At 40.5% G+C, this 14,819-nt stretch overlaps 1 protein-coding gene across 3 annotated transcripts in view; it reads right to left on the bottom strand.

The window, feature by feature from the left end:
• pitpnc1 (phosphatidylinositol transfer protein cytoplasmic 1) overlaps positions 1-14,819 on the bottom strand; it is an 82,408-nt gene that overhangs the window by 11,363 nt on the left and 56,226 nt on the right. For all 3 annotated transcript variants that reach the window (XM_023960465.1, XM_023960462.1, XM_023960453.1), the window contains exons 3-5: positions 7,788-7,876; positions 5,389-5,396; positions 4,530-4,601 (exon numbers count right to left, since the gene is read on the bottom strand). In XM_023960465.1, the coding sequence (XP_023816233.1) occupies positions 4,530-4,601; positions 5,389-5,396; positions 7,788-7,876 (169 nt within the window). The remainder of the gene's footprint in view (positions 1-4,529; positions 4,602-5,388; positions 5,397-7,787; positions 7,877-14,819) is intronic.

Raw genomic sequence — 14,819 nt, 5'->3', positions numbered from 1 at the left:
TGATTTCATTCTTGATAGTCTGTGGAAAGTTACCCGTTCACATGAATGTCAGTTCAACTGTTTTTCTCTACGAACTGAAGAAAAACAGCTGATGTGCTCCCATATGACCAGCAACAATTCATTCGTCACTTTGCTTCTGTCCAGAATTTGGCCTTTTTTCCGTTTTTCTTTTTGCTAAAAGTGACAAAGGCAGGTTTCCCAATACCTGATTTAAATGTAAAAAAATAAAATAACTGAGGAGGAAAATGAAGACTGATGCTGTAAATAAAGTAAATATTAAAACCTTTATCATCATCTCATTTGTTTTGTCTCAACCTGTAAATGTGGAGCAGAAGTCGATGGCACAGGTTACACAGCCCCATCCACAAGTCCCTTTGACCACTGTAAATCAATGTGGTTACATAAAAAATGGGATTTCAGAGTATCAGCCTCTCGCCTGAATATGAAGGCATTCAAATCCAAAAAGACATGGATAATGCAGCAGCATGTCAGGTAAAAATGTTGTTTATCTGTAAATCTGTAAGAGATTTGGAATCAACTACAGGTACAGTATTTACATTTTGAAGATGAAATATAAGCTCTTATAGGTCAAAGGAGCTTAACTCCTCATGGTTGCAAAAAGGAAAACAAATTGATTGAAGAGAGCTGTAATAACACAAAGGCCAAAGCCAGAATTTAGTCCAGATAGAGAGAAAACAAATAGACCGGTGAGCTTAGTAAGATAAAACCCTGGACATTCGCAGGCAGCATCGCTGGATTTCTGCAGGGTTGTGGGCTGTTACAGCCGAATTTCACGCTACCATAAACACGACGATAAAACAATACGATGGAGAAAGGGAATGAAAAGCATAAACAAGTAAAAAAAAGAGGCTAAGATTCCCCTAAAGGTCATGTCACACAGCCACAAAACACAAGTAAATCTAAGTAGAACATGAACCGTGTGGGATTATTGCACGAAACCCCCACGGCCGAAACCCTCGACAGACATTTGTGCACATCGACGAGTGACGGACACGAGACACAGTTCCTGAATGTCGTATATCACACATGAATCACAAAAAAAACAAAACTTTATACGTGGAAAATGCACAAAATGTACGTAGTGGCTGTGTGGCACGACCTTTATACAGAGTAGTCCTGCAAAAGGTTTTCTTTTTCGAGTGATGAAGCTAAAACCAAAAAGCACAAAGTACTGTGACATCCACACAGAGGCAGAGAGGTGGGAGGAGCCTAAGCAGCTTTCAGTTTATAGCTGGTGATGTGACAAAAAATTCAGATTTACCTTCAGACAGATTTACCGCCTGCAAACCAAATTATGTTTCCACCAACATTTTTACACGAGCAGAGTTGATCTAAAAACAAAAACTTTCCCTAATTATGTAATATAAAGACACAAAAGACAACCAATAAAGTCAATGAACATGTCAGCCATCCCCTACCATTTAACAGAACATTCACACAAAGCCAGCCATTGGTTTAAACCAACAACAATGACACTGATGTTCAGTCTCTCGGTGCAGTGGATTTAGGGACTGCAGTTAACTTTCAAAATGAAAGACAAACAACATCCAAACTGTGCAGCTTTGTATCTGCTCCTTCATACTCAGCTGTAAACTCTCCCATACTGTTCAAAAAGACCACCATGTCCACTCATCTTCTGTCCCTCCACCATTTTCCTTCCTCGCTTGAAAAAGACTGGTTAGCCTCACTTCCTGCTTCCGCTTTGTGTTTTCCACTTGTGACTACTTTCATTGCACTTACTCACTGTAAATGCAGTGCAATACTCAGTGGGATTGACAGGCGACAAACACAAACCCTGTTCTGTGTAAATTCATTGTGGCATGCATCTGCAATCACACACACATTTGATGCTTTTAACCCTTGTGCTCTTTAACATTGGAAATGGGGTCATCTGGACCCCACAAGACCCAATACCTGTCTTGTGGGGTCATCTGGACCCACTACACAGTGCTCTGAACCTTTTTTCATTAAATAATTGGTGATCTTCACTGGTTTCCATGGATTACATGAAATCCTCTTCACCTTTATCCACCTTTGTCATGGTAGGGAGAACACGTCACTGTAAGGGTGGGGTCATCTGGACCCCAACCAGATAGCACAAGGGTTAAGCCAAGAGTACAATATCAAAACTTGGAAAGCCTCCAAAAGCTGCATCACAAAGTGCATCTTTGCGTTTTTCATCATTACAGCTGAAAGCTCAGTTCCGTCTGTGTGCAGAGAGGACAGATGTTCAAATATTAACCCATAAACTCCTTCAGACTCAGACGTGTCATCTTGGCTTGTTCTAGAATCGTTTGAAGGACAGGTGTCAAACTCCATGTCTCGATAGCCAGTGTGTAATCGGCAACAGGTAGAGCTGGGATTTTTACAAAAACCAGCAGGATGTTGGCGCTGGAGTCCTGGAGGCCTGTAGTACGACACCCCCTGATGTAAAGCGTCCTCCATACCTTCAGTCGGTCTCAACTCGAAGAGTTAACTGTGAGCTACTCGGTCCACTGGAAGAATTTCAATAAATGGGACTTTCTATTTCTATCAACCCACCAATGTATCCATTTTTAATTTAAGAGCCTCCTTGTGGTCAAACCTGAACAGCTGCATTACTTTTCCTACAGAAAATCAGTCTCAGAACACAAAGTGGAATTATCAAATGCTTTCATTTGTGGAAGCTAATGTTTTCTCAGAACCACTAACTGCCAACCTTTAGTCTTTATTCCAGTCCTACTAGATTCTGCCTGGTGCAGAGGCATGCAAATTATCAACAGGGTGACTGGGTGAGATGTCGAGAACCTTTACAAGAATGTGTAAGAAATGTAGAAATAGTCTTTTTAGAAAGAAACAAAACCATATCAGTCAGCCTTAATTCAACTCAATTTATCACTAAAGTGACCTTTTACAGCCGAAGGTGTCAGAGGACGCTACAAAGATATACAAAACATCAAACCAAGTTATAATTGTTGTAATCTAGTTGAGTCCAAATTAGGGCTGCACGATATGAGGAAAACTTGCGATACGCTATATTAATGATCAGTATTGCGATAACGATAAAACTTGCGGTATGTGAACAAAGTCGCAAAACAACAAAAAACAAATTCCCCTTTCATTGCAACAGTTTAAAAATTATACTCTAATGACCCTCGTCGACATAGGTGACAAACATCTAACATAAAAGGGCTCCATCTGATTGGTCCAATGCATAAATGGATTGATTTGATTTGTTGAATACTACCAAGTTGCCATAAGATTCTTTTAGCACATTCAAGGTAACCATTTATTGCAATTTCGCAGTCTTTTGTGATATGCATTGATATGCACAGCTTGATGTCGCGATGACGAAACATTTGCGGTATATTGTGCAGGCCTAGTCCAAATACTTTCAATAAGGCCAGATTGTCTTTTATTTATATCAGAGGCCAATAATTACGTAAATTAACTTGTTTATACCCTGTCAACACCATGCAAACTTTCAGGGTCAATTTGTTTTTTCTTCTTTAAAAATATGAGGAAATTTGCTGATGAATGGCTTTGTGCAGGATTTCTTAACAAAAGAAACATTTTTTGCTTGATCAGGAAGATGTTATTTGTTTTCACCAATGATTTCCATGTTTGACACTGTGAACACAACTGCAGACAGCCACATGCTAACCAGCTGGAACCAATGGGAGTGGACTCAACAAACGTATTGACCACTCTACTCCAAGCACTTCATAGCCACACTCGGTGACTAATCCCTTTCAGCTGGAGTGGCCAGTGTGTTCTCCAACAACTTCAGGCAAATTAGAGATCCATGAGTGGAGCGGTGTGGAGTGATCTCTAAAAACTCCTGCAGGCTGATGGCCTGATGGCTGTTAAATTTCCTCATTTTAGCCACTCAGCAGAAATGATCCGTAAGGCCGTGTCACACAGCCAGTATGAAATTTCATTTTTTTGTGGTACATGCGTCATAATTCACAAGTGTGTCCTGCATTCGTCATTCATTAATGTGCGCAGATGTCCGTCGACATTGCACAGATTGATTTGATTTGTCTGAAAGTTGATGCATCAGAATGGAGCAGAGCAGGGAGACTTTGGCCTGCTGACGATAGCACCTACGTAACAACTACAAGCTTTTTCTAACAACATTCACCACCATTTGAATTGAGAATTACTCAAAAACGCAATTTTAAGCTCAATTTTCTTTAAATATGACAAAAAGGCCACCAAGAACATGTCACTACTGCGCTACTTTTTGACAGTATTTTACTGTAATGAACATTGATTCTTTAATAGCCTACGTCAGATGTTTTTCTTTTTTTTTTTGGTTTTTCCAAACTGTGTGAGCAGGATAAACATCCTCCAGGAGCAGTGATTCTATATTTTGCCTGAGGCTGAGATGAAAGGTTTGAGGGGGAGTCACCAATTCTCTGCCAGCTATCAGCAGTACCGAAAAAAGGCAACACGAAAGAGGAAACAAGTGTGGATTCGATAATTCAGAAATTTGATAGTGAGAAGCGCACAGACAGAGTACTCACATTATCATTGCATCCCTTGTTGTCCTCATATTTTGTCTCTATGTGGATGGAGAACTTGGGCAGGAATGAGCACTATGCAAAAAAAGAGAAAGACAGATTAGTAATGCATTTTGTTTGGAGGACAAGTTTCTGCCGTTTTAAAGATAGATCATCCCACATGTTAAGGAGCTCTTAATAGTCAGGAGTGAGCGTTACATTTGCCTTACGTTGAGTTTTTTATCACTCTTAAATGAACACGAATCACGGTGAAGGTGACAAAATCTAGCATGTTCTGTCTTTTCCGGCAAAAATAGTTCTGCAGGGGAGTATTTTTCAAACCCTGACTCATTTACGAGCACAAAACTCGGCTCCACATGAACATTCTGTCGCTCTCACGTCACCACCCTCTTCTTCCCCCTCTCCTCTTCCCCCTGCACTCTAACGCAGCATGATTCACGCTGCCGACATTCATCTCTGCACCGCAGCAGCCGTGTGGCTGACTCTGACGGAAAGTTTGAAATGTGTCAGCTTTTTCGGGGTTCTCGGGGGTCTGGTCAGGCTGCAGAGGCGTAGCTGGGGCTCTTTGGGTCTTGTTTAGCAGAAAAAGATTCTTTCAAATGTTTCTTCATGAAGGAGGTGTTTAATGCATCAGAAAAGTGCACCACGCTCCGCCAAATCAATGTGAGAATGCCGGACTTCTGCGTCATTTAAATGGATTCAAAGCTTTGGAGTCTTTTCCGAGTAAATAGATAGTTGAGTGAACAGAAAAGGAAATGAATGCAACAGGAAGAAGCAAACCACCACAGCCTCTGCAGGGTGACCATAGGAACACTGACGACTTTCAAACCCACTGTGCATGAACCGCATTGAAGATACTTACAGTGTATTCTTCGGGGCCCAGAGTGGTGAGGCAGGCAGACACCAGGTTGGAGGGGAGAAAGACAGCAGAGATTCAATGGAACAGCACTGAAAAAAACCTTTCATAATGAAAAACATCCAGTGCAAAACACTTTTAGCTCATCGCTTGGGTTATTCCTTCCCCAGTCATTTGCACTCATCAGGAAGCCATTCCCTTCATCTTGTAACGTTTCTTTTCACGGATCAGTATCATTAGAGCAGAGCAGAAACACTTTCTGAGCTCTGCAGCTCAGATCGCTGCAGCTGTGATTACTGCTGCTCCGCACGGCAAAGCCCAACCCGCTGCAGCTCTCCGGTTAGGCCGCGTGAATGAGAAGCACAGAAAACTGCAAAGATGGCAAATAAAAAGACTATACTGTCATGAAATTTGAATCTGCATGTATTTCTTCCCATCAAAACACATGCATGCTTTGGCTTTTGATTGGCTCATTTAGAGGCCTGCCATCTTTTTAGAACAAGTAAAACCAGGGACAGAAGGAGGTTTGTAAACTTAAGCTTCTTGGGAAACTATTCCAGCTTCGTGAACCCTGCAAAGGACATTTACAGAAAGGTCAACAGGTCTAATGCAGAAAAAAAAAAAAACAGTTATAGAAGGTTTATTGTTGAGCTGTTTCCTGACTTAGACAAATAAACCAAGAAGATGTTACAAAATCCCATAAACAAACATACCATGTGTTCATACATATATTTAACAACAGACAGAAAAAGGACAAAGACAGGAGTCCGAACTTAAGGCCCGTACACACCGGGACGAATATTCGCCAGGCGTTATTCGCCAGCGTTTTTCGCCACGTTTTTTGTGTTCACACCCAGGCGATTTTCGCTGACGATGAGTGGAGTGAACATGCAATTTCATTCCCTGACATTAGATGGCGCTTAATGTAAAACAGAAATACTCCTGTACACAAGGTGGCGCTGCGCAACTTTACGCTTCTTAAAGTCGCTTTTCACTCAGAAGAAGAGAGCAAGTTTTTACACGCTTGTCAGAATCAAACAAAGAAAACATGAATATTTCAAGCACCAGTAGCTCCAACTGGTGCTTGGTTCGGGGATGTTTTAGAATGTCCGTCATTATTGCTTCGCGGCTGTGTAGACGCTACTTGGCGTCTATCTTCTTCGCTGGTATGTGTGCTCAGCAAGGCAGTTTTGTGTTTGAGCGCCCCCAAGTTGTGTTTTACTGTAACTTCAGAAGCTCCAGACACGTGAGCAAAAGCGCCGTTCTCATTGGTCGAGTAGATTTCGACGCGACGCGTCGAAAAAAAAAAAGAACCCGAGGCGTTTTTTTTTTTTGACGCTTTAACGCCTGGCGTTTTTTCGCGTCGGTGTGCACACTCTCATTGGTGCCCTTTGTTTAGTCACGAGGCGTTAAACGTCGGCGAAAATCGCCGGCGAAATTCGTCCCGGTGTGAACAGGCCTTAAGCTTCCATCTTCTATTTATCCACTGGCTATAGATCTACAGCCCTAAACCTGTGTTTTGATTGAAGTTTTTAATTAAACATCAATATCAAACATTTGTCTCCTTTAACATAATTGTGGTTCGTATCAGTGTTTCGGTTTTAACCCGTTCACCGTTAGACGGGGCCAAGCAGAAAGCTGCAACGGTCTTATAAGAGTTGAGAGCACTTTCAGTGGTCCTTCTGTGTCAGCAAGAACTGTGTTACAGAATCTACAGAGTCAATTTGGCAGTAATACTGAAGACAAATCAGTAACTCTGACCCCGTCTCTTCACGTGCATGTGAAAGTGGACCACCTGCAATTAACATTTTCCTTAGAATGCAATTAAAATGCTCGCACTTCCTGCAGCTGAAATCCTGGATGAGCCCTGGATAAATCCTGGATAACGTCCACTCCAATCATCTTTTGATCTATTTTCAAAGTGTTTTTTTAATTATGATTATGCCACTTTTAGCTAAAATCCGAAATCCTCAGTTGTTTTTAGGACGTAGTTTCTGCAGAGCGGCAGAAGTTCTGCCTGCACTCATTTCCCACTCTCCCTTTGTTAGTTAAAAACTAACCAGGAATTTGCAGCCTTGCTATGACATCCATTCAGTAAAGAAATGAGCACAACTTTGTCCAACTGTGGAACATATGTCAGGGGCTTCAAAGGACTTTGGTGGTTTACGCAAAGACTTTTGAAATGTGTTAAAAATCTGCTGAAGAGATTAGCAGTCTTGGAACACTACTTGTCTTTTCACACAACGTCACAGTGCTACAAATGTCCAGTAAAGTGTTTGTAACAACAACTCTGTGCCCAGTAAAATCTGTCCTGGCTGCACAGCCTTTGAAAGCCCAACTGAACCATCCCGAGCTCCAGGCTGCTGCGGCGCAGTCACAGTTTGGGTCTCTGTCCCAGTACTCACCCGTCACGGTGTAGGGGTAGTAGTTCCACGCTTTCTCTGTCACATAGAAGATTTTGGGAACCACTGCTCGAGCCCAGCTGGGTAATTTACTGCAGGAAGACATACAAAAACATTTAAAAAGAAATTTGCATAAACTATACAGGAGAAGTAAGCTGCTCTTTTGAAAAAAAATTACACAAATACAACTCATTGACTCTAAAATAGTTCATTTGATCAAATTTAATTATGAAAAGATGCACACTCTGTCATTTTCCCCCCCTAGACTGACACAATATTGACAAAACCATAATGAATCCTCGCAATAAAGTCCATTTAAAACTTCTTAGTGTTTTTTATTTTATGTCTGTAACTAAAATGAAACAGAAAACAGACGACTGTCCAAAGGTTTAAAGTGCGTTTAAAATGTACATTATTCTCTTTTAATGAAAACCCTGATTTAATGGACAAAACTTCTAGCAGGTTCTGAATGTTGTCTTGCTAGTCATTTTTAAACCAGCTTTAAATCCAGGTTTTTTGAGGATCATTCTGCAGATGTGCAGTATTCAGGTATCTTTTTAACTCAAAACAACTAAAGAACTCTGAATGACCATTCTTTTAACGTGTATCTTTAAGTTTTCTTTTCAACATTGCATTTTTGTGTCAATTTCCACAATGAAATGTTGTTTTTTAAAATAAGTAACTCGCTGACTAAAGATTTTATTCACTAAAAATGGGAAAAGTTACAGTAAAGAATAACACAGAGTCAAAATAAATAACATGGAAACTATTTTTCTCAGGTTTTCTGTGTTCTATCCCTCCACACATTTTTGTTTTCCCCCTGCTGGAGTCTCTGTGCCTTTCTCTCTCTTTCTCTTATGCTGCAATTCTGCTTTTTTTCTCACACTACAGATAAAATCTTGACTTTAAACCAGGCCATATAAATGTAATTAAGTGAAAATACAGATTAGCCTGAACATGTGCTTAAGAATTCAATCTAGATTCTGAGATAATTACATCCAATTCAAAATGAATCCAACGCATCCATGCGTCACACGGAACAATAAGCTAACAGCAGCGGATCTCTGGGGCAACACAATCTTGATTAATTGCAAAGTTAAAGGTCGCCTTTACTTAGCACTGCTTAACAGTGCAGCAATAAGGTCATTCAAGAGTACATTGATAAAATACAAATTCTCAATATGAAGTAAGAGATGTGTAAAAAAGAGACATTCATAAATGCAGATGACTCCCCAAACATGTGATCATTATATTAAGGCCGTGTCACACAGCTACTACGTACATTTTGTGCAAATTGCATGGATGAAAATTGCTCATACGTGATTAAACGTCGATATAGTGAGAAAGTTGTACTTTGTAAGTGAAATTTTTACAGAATGAACCACGTTAAAAGCACGTAAGACAAAAAAACTATGCAAAAACACGTCGATCAATTTAGAGCATGAACCGTGTGCGATTATTGCGCTGTTTATAAGCGGTTCATTAGTGACTCATGTTTTAATTATGTAATTTTATCGTGGTATATGCGCCGTATACGAGATAAAATATTCTACAATACATTCATTGGCATGAGGCATAGTGGCATGTACATTTGTGAAAGGTCTGTTACATGGAACGGTAAAAAATCACGCACAATTGCGTGAGATTTATGTAATAATGCATAGAAACTACTTAAATTTGAACCCCTGAAAACTGAATTAACGTAATTCACATCTATACACTGACAAACGAAAAACGCAAGAAACACGCATGAATTTCGTAAATCAGGCATGTATCACGAAAGACCGGAATTTCACATGTGGAAAATGTACGTAGTGGCTCCATGAGACAGCCTTTCTTCTTCACACGTGTTTAACATCTTGAACACCATCTCAGATGATGAACATGTTTTGTAAAATATGTTATTTGAACATTTAAAGGCTACAATGGGAACGTACTCAAAAACTGTACGAGAGAACCAATGACTTGCTTCATCTTCCTGTCCGCCTCTTTTGACTGGCACGGTTCACGGTTTCTTTTAAAGGACAAAAATGACGCCTTCTGGATGGTGACAGCTGTGAATAAAATCGTCCCTGGACTGTGATATCTTGCAAGCGTTGGCAGGCCCACACTCTCTCTCTCTCCTATTAAAGGAGACTGACAGTCCTCCCACACTTCCATCTGTTGATTTCTGCCGTTCCTTTGGTTTTCACTCGAGGATTTTAGCCATTATGAGATGGGACTCTGCACACGTTTGCCAAGTGCAAAAGCCTTATGAGTGGCAACACTTTATTTTAGTCACGGTAGCAACTATCTCCTCCAAGCTCGTAATGAGTTATTGACAGAACGGTCACAGAGAGCAAGCTTTAATGGTGAGAATAAAGTGGGACACAACCAATTTGGATTGATTTTTCTGCAGGTAAATCATATGTGGATTGATTAGTTGTTGTGTGGTTGAAATGAAAGCGACCAAAAACTGACAGTAGAGACATGAAACACTTAATTATTCCGCCTGGTTTATTTAATTTAAAGATTTCTAAAACCCTCCAATTTGTCCTCCTGCTTTTATATCAAATTCTGCTCTAATTTATTCGTTTATTTATTTAATCTGCAAAAAACATCAAATGTTTTTCAGTTAAATTAGAATCAAGTATTTTTTATTTCATCCAACAAAAACTTTTAGTTCACACTCATACAGAGTAATTAGAACTTTTGAATTGTTTGAAGAATCGTTTATTTACTAGTAACCATTCGTCCCGGCAGAACGTCCAGAAAAATTAAACATTTGAAGTTATTTTTTTAACTTAAAATTCAAAAACACTTCACTCCTAAATGTTTTTTGGATTTATTTTCATCCTTTTTCAAATGGATTTTCTTAAAGACAGCTCATATCTTAAAACGACATCTGAAATGTAGACCGATCAGCGTCTTTGACAGGTTTAAATCAGCATTTATAAAAAATATACTTGAATCAAACATCTATGGTGGTTTTGAACCCCTCATCTGTGGCTTTTTGAGTGCTATGGCTTTAGCCCCTCACATTCACTTTTTGTCCCTTTTGCCTTTGTCTACTTACACCAGGGGTGTCAAACTCATTTTCACAGAGGGCCACATCAGCATAGTGGCTGTCCTCAAAGGGCCGGATATAACTTTTACATGTAACTGAATGTAATGAAGAATAAATGTAACTTCTTCTTCATGTTGAATAACTGATTATTTATTTATTATAACTTTTTAAAGTCACAAATACAGTTGCATAGAAAAAAAATGTTTGCTTGTTACTCTAGCATAAATCCTTTTAAATTTGATTCTGTCAGGTTAGGTTACATGGACAGTGTTTAAGTCCTAATGTATAGTTGCCCAATCTGATAGTTTAAGTTAAATTCCCCCTAGATATGAATAAATACACACCAATTTTTATTTTTCATTTTAAGAAATTAAAAACTTTTATGCTCTCGCGGGCCACATAAAATGACATGGAGGGCCACATTTGGCCCCCGGGCCTTGAGTTTGACACATGTGACTTACACTATATTTCCAAAAGAACTGGCTTGCTCATCCAAATGATCAGAATCAGGTGTACTAATCATCTGGTCTGACCACAGGTGTAAAAAACCAAGCACTCAGGCATGCAGACTGGTTTTACAAATGTTTGCGAATGGGGCGCTCTCAGGTGTTCAATGAGTGTGCAAATCTAGTAGGGAAATGTCCTCGCTCATAAATATTTTACAGTTAACTGTCAGCTCTATCAGAACAAAATGGAATAGTTTGGGAACAACAGCAACTCAGCCATGAAGTGGTGGACCACGTAAAGTGACAGAGAGGTCAGTGGATGCTGAAGCGCATAGTGCAAAGAGGTTGACAACTTTCTGCACAGTCATTTGCTACAGCGCTCAGAACTTCATGTGACCTTCAGATTAGCCTGAGTACTGTACGCAGAGAGCTTCATGAAATGGGTTTCCATGCTGCATCTAAGCCACACATCTCCAAGAGCAATGCATTGAATACAGTGGTGTAAACCACGCCGCCACTGGACTCTAGAGCAGTGGAGATGCCTTCTCTGGAGTGATGAATCACTCTTTTCTATCTGACAATCTGATGGACGAGTCGGGGTTGCCAGGAGAGCAGTACATTTGGGACTTGGGCTTGGCCCCTTAGTTCCAGTGGAAGGAACTCTGAATGCTTCTGGATACCAAAACATTTTGGACGATTCCATCCTCCCAACCTTGTGGAACAGTTTGGAGCGGTCCCCTTCCTCCACCAACATGACTGTGCATCAGTGCACAATGCAAGATCTATAAAGAAATGGATGACAGAGTCTGGTGTGGATGAACAGGACTGGCCTGCAGAGTCCTGACCTGAACCCCATCGAACACCTTTGGGATGAATTAGAGCCTGAGAGCCAGGCCTTCTCCATGAGCTTTTGGAAGAATGGTCAAACATTCCTTTAAACACTCCTGAACCTTGCGGACAGCTTTCCCAGAGGATTTGAAGCTGCATAGGTGCAAAGGGTCGACCAACATCCCATTAAACTCTGTGGGTTATGAATAGGACTGCACTTCACTTTATATGTGAATCAAGGCAGGTGAGCAAATACTTTTGGTAATATTGTGTATATTTAAAAATAAACTCAGCTGTCTGAAAGTATGTGTTCATCTTTAATTGACACTATTTCTATATAGCAAAATAAACAGCCAGGCCTGACCCCTAAAGATCCAGTGCTCCCTTTGCTTTCTTCCCCTCCTCTGCAGCAAAGTTCTGCTGACTCAGCACAACTCCTTCCACAGCAGAGCCAACGCTGACACAGGTATTTCTGCTCTCACACAAAGCCATGAGCATCTTCTGCCTCCTTTCATTCTTTCCATTGGGCTTTTTTTTTACTTCACTGTCTTCCAAGGTTGTTTACAGTTTCACATGTATCCTTATTGGTAAGTTCATTTTAATGTGGGAGTTATTGTCTTTTCTAAATAGTTTAGCTGACATTCGGGTGAATTTATTTTTCACTTTATCAGTTCAGTTTTTCTCCACTCAGCTGAATGTCTATTACACAAATACGCAAAACTTTATCGAAATTCAAGAAATGTCGATTTCACAATTACACGGTTCCCATTACATCATATGCGAATAAAAACATGGTGACGGGTGTGAACAATACGTTGATTTACAGCAAATCCATTCAAATTTCTGCCACGGCACTAGCACTCATCATCAGCAGAGGTCAGCGTCTTATTAAGGCCAGGGAGCGGCGAGCTCATTACACATGGGAGTGTCTATGGATGACGCCACTTTGAGTGACATGTGTTGTAAAAGTGCTACATAAATACAGGTTGATTTGATTTGATTTTGGAAAATGGCGGTTGGTGATTTCACAGAGGAGCTGTGGATCCAACAATTCCACAAGACTCGCTTAACTTTTGATGAGCTGTGCGAGGCTGTGAGACCTCTGGTGGCGCCCGCTGTGCAGCGACCAAGGCAGCCAGTTCCGACCAAGAAGCGCATCGCCATCGCTATCTATAAACTGGCTACCTGTGGTCACGTGACTCATTTAATTTGAAAAGAGGGTTTCCATTGCAGTTTTGCGAAATATGTCAATATGCCTCAAAAACGACCTCCTCCAAGCGCAAAAACCCTTTTTCCATAAAAGTTTCAGTTAGGCAAAATTTATTGTCACAAATCCCACTTGTGCAATTTCCTATTTAATTGTTACGGCTGTGGCCGTATTTGCTTTTGTTCTGTCTTTATGTTCTGGGTTTTGTGTATTCTATTTCTTTTAGAGTGTGACTTGGTTGTTTTGTGGATCTTTGTTTGTCTGATTACTTTCAGGTGTGGTGCTGGAAAGGGTGTGGCTTCCACTGGACCCAAGCTGATGGCAGCAGCCTTTAAAAGCATCATGTGGACCTCCAGCCTGGGAGAAGGGAGCTTCGCTGCAACCCGTCTCCACTGCAGCTTGGCGGTCTTCTCCACCTGCTTCTGTCTGCAGCACTGAAACCACATGCTTGTCTTTCCATAACTTTCGCAATTCCCCACATTCTTCAACTTTAGTCTATTCATTGATGGGAATTCTTTTCTGAACCTACATCATAAAAGTCTTTGTTTTAATTATTGACAAATATTTTTGATCCCCCATTTCAAACCTTTTATTTCTGAGTTACAGATCAGTATGAGAGGATAGGCAAAGGTTTATTTTGAATTGAGAAATCAATAGAAACATGTAGATTAGTCTTGTTATAACCTCAGGTCTTTTCTTGAATTTTCTCCACTGACAAATATTTAAAGATAATCAATGTAATGTGATGCTGAAACAGTTGCAGGAAGCCTCATTGTTTAATCAAATATAACATCCTTTTGCTTATCCAGGGTTATAAACTTAAAGAACAACCCTAATGAATGGCAGTATGTATCGGGGGACAGAGTGATTGATTCGTTTTGTCTTTATCTTGGTAGAATGTGGCATCAATCTTTCCCAAAACGGAAAAAAGGCAGCAAAAACAAACCTGACTGTTGTTGAGCCTAGGAAGCCTGAAGGCCTGATGGACTCCAGTCGATTTGATTGGAATTAAAATGTGGTAAACAAAAAGTCAAACACAACTAACTGTTGTTCACCTTTTGTATGTCTTCAAGGGTCGCCACAGACAATCAGCTTCCACTGATTCGAACAGGTGGATCGGCAGCGATCTTTCTGCCGGATGCCCTTCCTGACACATCCCTGTGTTTGATCCGGGCTGGGGACCGGCACAGGGGGACCCACACTTGACCCAGAGTTATGCAGTAGCATGAAGAGTCTTGCTCAAGGACCCACACTGGATGAAGCGCAACTTGGGAACCGAAGCCTGATTTCCGAGTCCTGCACCTGAACCAACTGAGCAGCTGAGCCGCTCAAATGTTACTGCAGACAGTTTTGTGTTGATGTAAATGAGGACTAATGTCAGACAGCATCGAGCCACCTAGCGGTTAATTTGGTGAAATGACGTGGAACAATCTGATTCTCAAACATTTACATATTTTTGTATTTTTGGTTCTTAAAAAGAGATTACAAACCAGAGAGAAGCTAAGAAG

Source organism: Oryzias latipes, chromosome 1, assembly GCF_002234675.1.
Source record: "Oryzias latipes chromosome 1, ASM223467v1".
Taxonomy (NCBI): Eukaryota; Metazoa; Chordata; class Actinopteri; order Beloniformes; family Adrianichthyidae; genus Oryzias; species Oryzias latipes.
This window is presented reverse-complemented; position numbering and strand designations above follow the sequence as displayed.